Source organism: Nicotiana attenuata, unplaced genomic scaffold (assembly GCF_001879085.1).
Source record: "Nicotiana attenuata strain UT unplaced genomic scaffold, NIATTr2, whole genome shotgun sequence".
NCBI lineage: Eukaryota > Viridiplantae > Streptophyta > Magnoliopsida > Solanales > Solanaceae > Nicotiana > Nicotiana attenuata.
This window is the reverse complement of record NW_017671220.1, coordinates 98,955-110,750: the sequence shown is the minus strand read 5'-3', so window position 1 is coordinate 110,750 and position 11,796 is coordinate 98,955. Positions and strand designations below refer to the sequence as shown.

At 36.7% G+C, this 11,796-nt stretch overlaps 3 protein-coding genes across 4 annotated transcripts in view; 1 reads left to right on the top strand and 2 right to left on the bottom strand.

Annotated features, from left to right (window-relative positions):
• LOC109206785 (transcription elongation factor TFIIS-like) overlaps positions 1-1,567 on the top strand; it is a 2,908-nt gene extending 1,341 nt beyond the window's left edge. The window contains exon 3 of the mRNA XM_019369649.1: positions 340-1,567. Coding sequence (XP_019225194.1) covers positions 340-1,293 — 954 coding nt within the window. The 3' untranslated portion in view covers positions 1,294-1,567. The remainder of the gene's footprint in view (positions 1-339) is intronic.
• Positions 1,568-2,292: 725 nt separating this feature from the next.
• On the bottom strand, positions 2,293-3,114 carry LOC109206786. The gene has a single exon (XM_019369651.1). The coding sequence runs from the start codon at positions 3,014-3,016 to the stop codon at positions 2,609-2,611; it is 408 nt and encodes a 135-aa protein (XP_019225196.1). The 5' UTR covers positions 3,017-3,114; the 3' UTR covers positions 2,293-2,608.
• Positions 3,115-4,400: 1,286 nt separating this feature from the next.
• On the bottom strand, positions 4,401-10,504 carry LOC109206784. Of its 2 annotated transcripts, XM_019369648.1 has the most exons (6): positions 10,044-10,504; positions 7,785-7,843; positions 7,399-7,455; positions 6,565-6,677; positions 5,215-5,515; positions 4,401-5,092 (listed from the first exon to the last, which is right to left on the bottom strand). In XM_019369648.1, exons 1-5 carry the CDS (start codon positions 10,494-10,496, stop codon positions 5,463-5,465), a joined length of 735 nt encoding a protein of 244 aa, XP_019225193.1. In that variant the 5' UTR covers positions 10,497-10,504; the 3' UTR covers positions 4,401-5,092; positions 5,215-5,462. The 2 variants fall into 2 exon arrangements, with proteins under 2 accessions (XP_019225193.1, XP_019225192.1); XM_019369647.1 differs by lacking the exons at positions 4,401-5,092; positions 5,215-5,515 and adding an exon at positions 5,522-5,948.
• Positions 10,505-11,796: the final 1,292 nt, after the last annotated feature.

The following is an 11,796-nucleotide window of genomic DNA, read 5'->3' as shown; positions in this document are numbered from 1 at the left end:
TCCTTAATTTTCTGCATGACTTTCAGTTTGTTCTTCTTTCTCTTTTCGTTTGGTTTTTCGTTTTTTTTTTTTTGGGGTGGGGGTGGGTGGGGTGGGGGGTGGGGGGTTGGGATAAATCTTTCATATTAGAACACTGAATCATGCTCGTCCACCTAAAGTGGTTCTGTCCCTTGGAACGAATGGGGTTTCTGGACATCAGGTATAAACATTGCATGATGGCTGCACAATTGCTACTGTTTCTGTGTTATGCTTATTGTTTACTATGACAGCCTATCACTTGATGCAAGTGAGAATCCTATGATCTCTTTTCTGTATCTGACATAAGGAAACATGTTTCAGGTGGGTAAGCGTCTTCGACAATTGACAAAACATCCGAGGGAGAAGATCCAGGCATTGGCATCTGATGTGGTTCAGAACTGGAAGAATATAATCGTAAGAGAAACTTTGAAAAATAAGAACAGCAATGGAGTGAATGGGGAATCTGTAAAAGATGGATCTGGTGGTGCTATTGCTAATGAAGCCACTAAATCTCAGGGAGCGAATTTGGTGAAAGTTGAAAAGGTGTCAACGGTTGATAATGTAAAAGTTAAGCAGATGACTTCAAAATCTGAAATAGTAGTGAAGTCAGAAAGTTTGTTTACTGTTAATGTCGTGAAGACTGAAAAGAGTACTGCTGCTAATAGTGTAAGAGTTGAGAAGACATCAAAAGATGGGAAATCGAGCTCTAATGTGGCAAGTGTTGCTCCGCCAAAATTGGGCGCTCTAATTTATTGCAAGGATTCTGTGAGGGACAAAGTTCGGGAACTCCTTGCAGAGGCTTTATGCAAAGTCTCAGGCGAAGTAGATGACGATTTGAGGGATGAGGTAAATGCATGTGATCCGAATAGAGTTGCAGTTCAAGTAGAGACTGCAATGTTTGAGAAGTGGGGTAGATCTAATGGTGCCCAGAAGTTCAAGTATAGGTCTATAATGTTCAATATCAAGGATCCAAACAATCCAGATTTCCGGAGAAAAGTCCTTATAGGACAGATTCCTCCTCGTAGTATTACTGAACTGACACCAGAAGAAATGGCAAGTGAAGAAAGGCAAAAGCAGAATGAGAAAATTAAAGAGAAAGCGTTATTCAATAGTGAACGTGGGCTTCCTGCACAGGCTAGTACCGATAAGTTCAAGTGTGGTAGGTGTAGAAAGAATCAGTGCACCTACTATCAGATGCAAACGCGGAGTGCAGATGAACCTATGACCACATATGTTACATGCGTGAACTGCCAAAATCGCTGGAAGTTCTGTTAAATTTGAGCCAGTATCCATTTATCACTTACTGGCATCACATAGTGAGCTCTATAGGCGCCTTGTCTTAACCTTGATGTAGTTCCTAGTTCATTTTTTCATTTTCTTCATTGGAGGCAATCTCGTTATGCCTGCATATGATCGTTGAGGTAGTTTATTGTGCGAGATGTTATGACATTGTATTTTTTTTCTCATTTCTAGGCTAAAAATTGCTCTACAGAAAGTGCAGTTGTATTGGGAAGAAATAATTATAAATAGAAGATGCATTTGTGGGCAACTATGGATATTTCCATCTGAAAATGAAATCAGTTGATTTCCTGCAAAGTTCTTCCAAATTCATCCAGAGTCTTCTGCAACAGCAGGAGAAATTTCATTTTCAGATTCTGTCCTGCTGTGTCTGGAATTTATAGAGTACGCAAATCTGTTAGGAATATTGTTGGATTCTCACCCTAAACTTTTTCCTCTTTTACCATTTTGCTCGACAGCCATTATCGCAATTGTAGTTAGGGCTGAGCATATTGGCTATCAGATTATTGGGTTAATGGTTCGGTAACTGTTTAGTGTTATTTTACTATTGAGTTATCGGTTCGGGTCTCGATATGCCCAATTTTATTAGCGGTTTAACCGATAATCTAATAAACTTTATAAAAATATGATTTTATCCTTCAGTTCTCCCAATTCTCTATCTATTGTTGTAACCCTTCCAAATTTGTCATTCTAACACATAGAGAAACAATATTGTAAGATTTATCATATTTTTTGAGAGGGTTTACAACAATAGAGAAAGTTTATCATATTCTTTATACAATACACATTATCCTTCATTACTTCTTCCCTCTAGAATCTAGATTGAGTTATCTTATCGGGTAAACCGATAACCAAACCGATAACTGATATCTTACCGGTTCGGTTATCGGTTTAACATATTTATAAACCAATAATCGATATGCCAAATCGATAACACTCACAACCGAACCGAACCGAACCGACCGATGCCACCTGTGATAGTAAACTAACTGTTCTATTTTTCAGAAACCATATTCAAGCACACACATTTCAATAAAACAGAATAGACCTAAATACAAAGTGGCATACACCATAATCAACTCTTTTCTATCTTAGTAGATGCTAACACCTCAAAGATACATGGACTAGAAATCATAGATAGAACCATTATTGCTTGACTTTCCACATTTTTTTCCACCTTTATTCTTTCCTAATTACAAATCCAATAGTGTCATCCTACTATACCCACCCCCAACTTTTCCCAATCTATGTATACATGTGGACAAGAGTCAAGAATCACATACAACTATTGCTACTTGCCATATTTCTTTTCTTTAAGAGCTTGGAATACTCTAGAACTCTTATCAAATATCTGAGCCCTCCTGTTGTAATCTGTTGGTTCTTTCCCTTCATCCTCTCCCATAATTGCTTCTCTTTCTAAACACTCCAATAATTCAACTATTCCACTTACCCCTTTACACTTCTCCCTCAATCTCTTCATTCCAACCAATTCTTTTTCCATATCCATTTCATCCTCTATTTTCCACTCCAACTTTGAACCTGAGCTTTCTTTTACACACTTCAACTTTGACAATCTACGCAATTTCCCATTATCCAATGGCTGAACTGAAGAAATCTTGAAAAAGGGTGTAAGAAAATTAGAATTAGGTGAAGAAAACGGGTGTACTTTAGCTTTGGGGTTAGGAAGACACAATTCCATAGCTATCAAATTAACAAAGAAATGTTTTTCTTTGGGAGGTTTTGAGGTATTATCAAAGGTTGTGTACTACTTGTGATTTGAAAGAGTTGGGGCTGATCTTATATATAGGGCACAGGAGGGAAATGGGTTGATGCCACGTGGAATGCAGCGGTTAAGACACTGAATTTTTTGCATACACGTTGGTTTCAGACTGATTTATTTATGACGTGTGCAATTAAATTGTTGTTGTTTGCAGTGATGTCATCCATATGTAGAGCAGTAGGTTAGATAACGCATCAAGACGATCATTAAAACGTAGTATATGGCAACTAGGCCCCAGCTTAATCTTTGTTATACAATATTTGCTCGAACATTCAAGACTTTTCGTTGTACTTAGAGTTTTATTACTATATATTGTTTTCTTGCTTAAGTTATCTTATTGTCTTGCTATTATTGTCCCTTTTCATGACTTAGCCACCTGTTGTGACCGTTCTTTGCTTGAGTCGATGGACTATTGAAAAAAGTTTTCCTACCTTCGCAAGATAGGAGTAATGTTGCGTCCATACTGTAGGCATGTAAATTTTATTAAAATTAAATTCATAAAATAATTTGGATTATATTTTAAATTCAAGATATATTAGTCCAAATAAATACTCGGGCTAATACAATTGAATTAATTATATAAGTCCAATATATATGGATTAAATAAATAATTCTTAATCCATTGGGCTAGCCCATTTAATTGGGCTAAAGTGATGAGCCCGCTTCATTAAGCCCAAAATGTCATCTTCCTAGAGGCCCAATTTGGTGCCACGTGTCAAATGACGTGTCGCGCCAAGTCAAATGAAAAAGCCAATAGGATCATGCCACGTGTCAAAATGACAAGGCATGCAAAGTCACATTAAAAGGCTAATGAAATTGTGCCACGTGTGCAAGTGACATGTTCTGGCCAATCAAATGCGACCTTGTCACACTTCGATTTGATTGGTCGGAAAGAGTTTGTTCCTATCATAACTCTTCCCTCCCACAACTATAAATAGGGGTCTTCATAAATCAGAAAAGAGACCAGAAGCTATAACAAGAAGCAAGAGAGAGCTCGTGGATCAAACGCCGCAAATTTCTCTACAAGTTTCAGGCTTCAAGCGACCAAGTTCAAGTTCAAGAAATCAAGTTCAAGTTCAAGAATGAAGAACAAATCAAGTATTCAAGCTCAAGAACGAAGAACAAATCAAGGTTCAAGAAGTGCGAGTTCAAATCAAAGTTCGTGCCAGTTGAATTCAAGATCATCGTTCGTGGCAACAAACATAGATTCAAGATCAAGCTCAAAGGTCCTTGAATTTATTTACAATTGGAAAGAAGAATCAGAGGATCCATAGAGATTATAACACTCAAATATTCGAAATAGAATACTACGATTGTTGCGATATTTTCGGTCTTGATTTTATTTTTTCGACACAAATTTATTGTCTACACATACTATCCTTCTCAGATCTCACTTGTGAGGAATGATACTACTTTGTTGTTGTATTCAAGAATTTTCTATTCTACTTTCTCCTCTTCTGGATATTGAATAGTGAAGAGAGGAAGAGAGTGGATGAAAAATATTTTGGTAGGAGGCACTTTAATTTCTTAGTGAAGCTAACCGTGCAAATTCAAATTAATTGAGTCAATACTCAATGCATATCGAGGAAAAAAAAAGAGAGGGAGAAGACTCGAACATACATTGCCCACATATTTTAGGCCTCTACATTTGTTGCAAGTTGTGTGTTTCATAATGTACAAATATTTTAATGGCAAATGTAAATGGACGAACTTTAAACAATTTAGTTACTTAATTTGCTCAACCATCAAACTCACTATCGCATTTAATTATGTTTGGGCCCGACTAAATCCTGATTCGCACCGAAAAGTCCCACATTATAGGGTAAAACGCTCCCTAACAAAGGCGACTCCATGCCCAAGGCTCGAACCCTAGACGTCTGGTTAAGGATGAAGGAGTACTTACCATTCCGCCACACTCCTTGTTGGTGATATGTTGCAACTTCATCATGACAACAATGTGCGACTTGTTTCTGGCCTATATCTCGACTATGAAGGCTGCACGCACGTTTGGCATTTTTCAGTTATAAATTAACTCGTGATATAACGTGCATAAGCACATAGGAAAGACTGATCAAATTCATGATGATTCTCAGGTAAAAGCTTGCTTAAATGCATACCTGTGCCTGCATATGAACTTGGTTCTACCCTTTCCTCAAACGCTAACTTGAGAGAACAAATCCCTGAGATTTTCACAAGTTCTTTTCCCACAATTGAAGCTTCCCACTTCTTTAATTGTCTTCGAAACCTCAGAATTCTCCAAGTACTTGACAAGATTCTTTCCTAATCAAAGTCACAGTCCCCAGGAGCTTTTCTCTGACAAAAACATGATCAACAGTAATGGAAGACTAAATCATGGAGATCTGATTCAAGTGGTAACATGCATTGAGAGCTTGGTTTTCCCAACTGGATTTGCATTCCCTGAAGAATAAATTTTTGAAGAGTAATTATCTGGATCAGTTCATACAATGCCATATCATTAGAGCTTCCACAGGGATGATGTACATGGGAGCCCCCTAATGGAAATCATGCAGACATCAACCCATATTTTCCCCATTTCAGATAAAGCTTTCCTTCATATTGATTCAAAATGTCGAGATCCGCTGAAAGGTTCTTTCCTTCAGAGGCGGATGCAATGTATCGGCACCGGGTTCAATTGAACCCAGTACTTTTGATGCGGAGCATAAATTTATATGTAAAAATTCATTAATATTGCAATAAATAGCAATTTGAACCCATAACTTTAAAAATACAATAAGTTCAATGTAAAAACCTTAAAGGTTGAACCCATAAAACCTAAGATCCGCCTCTGCTTTCCTTAATGAAAGTGACGACGAGAAAAAATGCACCTGTGCTGCATCATTGTAAGGTCATCTTAGTTTTATGCTAAATCACTTTAAATAGACTAATCTCTATCAACTTTTCCTTATAGTATGGCTCAAATTTCCATCTCACCTAGGCAGGAATCAGAATAAAAGTCAAAGAATTGCAACATAACAGCGAGAAAAGAATGACTTCAGGGTCCACAATGAACAAGGAAGTGCATCATCAATTCGTTAAAATAAAAGCCTGTACTGCAATTGCAATAATAGTCCATAGTTCACCTAAGAATATAGATTTTACTGTACACCATGTATTACAACATCTGAAATATAACATATCTAAAATGATTCAGCCATCTGATAAGCAGTAAGCATTCACCTTCCAGCTTTAGTTTCTCCACTTTTCTTCTGTCGAACTTCGACTTGGCTTGCAAAAAGATAAATTACTAACAATAACACAGGAAGAGGGAGGACAAGTTTGTTGAAACGAAAATTACTGATATACAACATGATAGCGCCAATCGCAACTGTAGTCTCACGGAAGTTACATGAAAAAATTTCAACTCCATTGAGCATTACTTGATCATGAAAATAGAGATTATGTTTTAAGATTTCCTCTTAGTGAAGGAGCTAGTAATAGCTTTCTACCTGCATATTTTACAATCTGCTCATCCTCTGAATCAGCAGAAGCAGACCTGGTATACATCATTGTAGTGGAGGCCAGTACATCATCTCCAAATCCACATGCTCTAAAAAAAGGCCTGGAGAATTATATGGCCAAAACTTACAAGTGTAGAGGTTGCTCTTTCAAAGTAACAGCAGAGAAGATTTTCTTGACTATACATGAACATATAGGATAATTTATCAGATGAAAAGCTCTAACATGGACAAAGATGAAAAACTATTAAGAATTTTAATCAATTCACTTCCCAAAAACAACAACTATGCCTCAATCCCAAACAAGTTAGGATCGTCTATACGGATCCTGCTGACCATGTTGCTACATTTAAACTCATAAGTCCGTACTAAACAAAATAAAAAGTACAAGAAGTCTCCATATTTTCTACCAGCATACAAATCTCTGACATAACTGAAAGACTCTTGAAGAACATAGGTCCTAAATTAAACATACTAACATGACTAACACTCAAACCAAATTGTTCTTCTTCTTTTTTCCGCAAACTCAATCCAACAAATTAATTCACTTTCCGACTAAATAATTTTAGCTTAAAGGTTCAGCATCTGTTTCACAACAATATCCCTTTTGTACGCCAGAATTGCTAGCTCATATATTCATGCAACAATTAACATAAAGCATGCTAAAAAAATTGAACCTACACAAATATCTCTTATTCCATCATAGAGATAGCTTGGATGAATCCGAGGCAGTCTTTTATTTCAGCATAATAAATTTTAAGGAAATAAACAAACAAAAACTGCCAATTAAGTGTAGTTTTGTTGCCTGAAAAGAAATGAACTTACTTCTCTTGATCAGAGCAGAGGGCTGCTATGTCATAAATGTCTCTGTTCACAAGAATCCTGCAAGCAAATTGAGCTCCATGAACATCGATTAACAGGGTGAAAAGAGAACTTGTGCAACCAACAAATATCTACAAAGACTAGCTCATGGATCGCCAAAATGAAACAATAAGCTTCAATTATTGCGGCCTAGGAGGAAGAAGGAAAGATAATCGTCCTTATTTGTTTAAGGTGTGGAAGAGAGGGTTAAAGTTCCAGTATGAAACATCCTATACATAAAGCGGATCCAGGACTAAAAAGCAATATATGTAACATGCACCCACTGCTTAGGCTGTATGACCCTCCTATGTGCCAATCAGAATATAAAGGAAAAAAGACAATATGGTAACCTTAACATCCTTTGAACTATCTTCCTGCCAATGCCTCTTCTCCGTAGTGAAGGGATGACCTGCAAATCACTGAAGCAGAATCACATGAATACCCCATGGATTAGAAATACTCCATGGTATTGGATTATACATAAAGGGAATAAAAGGAGAAGTAAACGCTAAACCTTGGTTAGATAAACTTCTACATGAAAAAGATCTCATTACCCCCCCCCCCCCTAAAGGATAACGTTTTAGTTGTTACTGTTTTTTTCATGAACCTTGAGGCATTCCCTAAGTACCTTTTCAAATGGGGAGCCACTCCACTATATTAAAATTTGCTCCAATAGTTGTCAATGCAACTTTAGATTGATGACAGATATCCTTGAAATTTTAACAGTTTGAAATTGTTTTGGCTTATCTCTATTATGGTTAAATCTCTATTAATGTTAAGGCTGGCAAAAAAGGTAAATATCTGGTGGGAGCATGACATCATGTGAGATGCAACCCCCTTTTACCTTTCTTTTGAATATATCTCCTCTCAGAAGAAATCATTAGTTACCCTTTTCCAAGAAAGCAGAAACCAGTACAACAAAAAGTCAACCATTGACGGTTGAAAGGATTGTCTTTTTTGTTTGACTATAACATAACTTTTATCAATTTTTAACTGAATTAAATATGACTATGTCTTCAGAAAATACATTGAATCTATTAATTTCCTTTTTTTTATCTGTCGCTGGGATTTAGTAAATTTCTTGAGCTTGAGTTTGGTATTACAATTCAATATGCATCTTTGTATATGCTTATTAGTTAGATATATTGGTACTGCAAAGTACAGAGTATTAATCTACCTTTTCTTTTTCTCTTGGAGAGAAAAGCATGTAAGATACTGCACCTGAAGAAGTTTTACAAATAAATCTGGAGAGTATGTGATCTTGAATCTAAACTTGGCCTGGAGTCCGACAGCAATGAGAATGCAATTAATCTTATAACGAATATGCAAGGTTTGGTTATAGTACTTGTAAAGAGTATGTGAACACGAATAAGAAATTACGTTATGTAAGCCAAGAAAGATTACATGTTTCAGAGAAGGTTTTTGTGGAAATGATAAATGAAAAAAACAAGTTATAAACCCACGAAAAGAAGCTAGAATTGAATGCCAAGCTCACAATTTGTTACGTGTTTACTGTTCGGAAAGTCTCAAATTACTAAGGTTTATGCAGGACACAATATTTTTTTTTTTTGAGAATGAGAACATAATTACTTTATTGTTCCAACATAATGGTTCACATGTTACCGTCTCCTTGAAACATGTAATCTTTCTTGACGTTACATAACGTAGTTTCTTATTCGTGTTCACGTACCATGTAGTATATCCAACCCTTCTTGCATACTTGTGATAAAAGTTAATTGTATCATCATCACTATTAAATTCAAGCCCAAGTTTAAGCTCAAAATCAACTTACCCTTAAGACTTATTTTGTAGAACTTCTTCTAGTGCACTATCAGATTCGTTTTTCTCAAAGTTACTCATTAAACTTCTAAGAGCAAAAAACATGTAAACAATTTGTATGTACCAAAATAATAACCAATAAACATATATAAAGTTACATATTGAAAAATAAAACCAAACTCGAACACAAGAAATAATTACTTGCTAAGTAAATGAATATATTCACCCAGCGATTAGAAATAAAAAAGGGTTCTAAAGGCATAAACAATAATCATGTTTATCCAATTAAACAATTGGTAAAAATAAAAATAAAAAGAAGAACACAAACCTTTTAACATTAAATGGTAGACTGTTTATTGTTGTCATATTTCTGCTTCTTTGTGAGAGGGTAAACACTGATAGATTTTGGGAAGGAGATATGTTCAAGTGAAAGTTAAAAGGGCGGGTCGCATCCTGCACGAATGTCACTCCCACTATATTTTAACTTTTTGCTTTTTTCGAGCCTAGGCGTTAATAGAGATATAACAATACTAGAGAATAAACCAAAATAAATCTGGCCTTTTTCATATTCACAAGGATGCATATCAACAAATTTTAATGGAGATGCATCTCAATCCCAAACTAGTTAAGACACACCTATTCTATCCATCAAATACTGCAACCCTCCTCCTTCTACCCGGGAAGATTTTGTTTTCAGTAATAGATAAATGTTGCTTAATTAAACATGTATATTGCAGATAAAGATCTTCTTTTTATTAAACTGCAAGCAAAATATTCAACCAATTCACAAAAAATATAAAACACAATTGCATATCAACTATTAATCTGACCATAACATCATAGATAGCAGCTGTCAATCCAGAATCAGAAACAGCACGTCCAAAACCAACCAATTCTCCATTACTCGGTGTCACAGGCACCACTTTTCCAATCCAATCTCCACCAATACCCGTTAAACTCGGAGCCAATTCGGGTACCAAACCGGGTACAAAGTCGGGACGGGTAAAGACCGAAACGACGATGTAACTATGACGTAACGCTTTTCGAAGCTTGTTCAGATCCACCGGCTCAACTTTACCTTTTGAGTTCAGCTTTGGAAAACGGTGACATGAATGGTTGCATAAGGAATAGAGATTTTTAAGGTGATTAGGGATTACGTCATTAGGGTTTGTGGAAATTAATAGTGGAGGCGGCGTTGGTTTGCTTTGTGCGACTGTTTTTTGAGAGATGCTGTGGAATTTGGAGGGAAGATAACCGCCGTGTACGGCGGCTGCAACTGCCATGTTTTAGTTTTTTTATTTTTAAACTCTTTCGCTTTTTTTATACTCCGTCTATTTTGGGTTTTGGATAATTTCGTCTACCTCCCCTGAAATTTCGGTTATTATACTTTCACCCTTGTAGTCTCTAATCATTGTCCATTTTATGTATGTGTAGGGACTACGGAATAACATGGTAATTAAAATGTCACATTGTAGATTTACGAGTTTGAATTTTTATGCGTCTTAACCGTTACAATTAAGTTTGGCTTTCGTATGTTCAAGCCATAGTGCAAATATCTTTTACACTAAATTTTTTTTTTGGGTGCAAAAGATACTGCTTTATATAATATTAAGGTTGAACGTCACAAGTAGCAGGATACAACATAAACAACATCCTAGGAGAGCGACTTCTGGATGGGTCGTAACAAAAAGGGGATGCATGTTGAAAACTAGTATTTGGGGAAGCTGTTTCTGGATGATTACAAAAAAGCCTGCCAACGTTGCTAGTCTGGCAGTTAGGTTGGAGTTGTCTAACAAAAAGTGTTCTCGAACGGTCTTCTTCTAGCGTCTTCTGGACAAAAGGCGGTGGTTGATAAAAAACGGTGATGCTTGGGGAAGCCTCAATCTGGAAACCATGTTTAGCTAAAGAGTCAGCTACCTAGTTTTGCTCCATGTACGTGTGAAGGATAACCGGATCATTCGGTTGAGCGATCAGAGACCTGCAATCAAAGGTAATGTTAGCATAAAGTGGATGGGAGGTATGAAGTAGAGTAATAAGAGCCTTGGCATCTAAGTTGACTTCAAGGGGTGCATATCCATGAGTGAATGCCAATTTTAGACCATGGTAAAGTGCAAGTAGCTCAGCTCCAATGCTCCCATGAATTAAACGATGACCCAAGAAGCGGATGACTCCACCAATTCCCCCTACAGAGTGTGTTGTACGGTTGAACCATCAGTATTTAGTTTAAAGTAACCTGGACTAGGAGGGTGCCACTTGATGTGCATTGGGATATGTGTAGATATGGTATGAGGGGGAAACTATATAGTAGAATTCTGCAACCATACGAAGAATATGAGACGCGGAGGGGGGTTGATTATGGGATCGAAAAAGTTTTCCATTACGGGTTAGCCAGATGTGCCACAGGCCAAGGGGATAAGTATGCCATTGGGGACATTTAGGGAATTCGGCGTGGTAGTATGCAAAATGAATTGTTTGAGCCATGTGAAAGGGGAGTCAAAAGTACTCTGAAGCTTTGTAATTTCTGGTATCATGGATAAGGTTGACCAAAGTTGTACTACAACTGGACAGTGGAGGAATAAATGC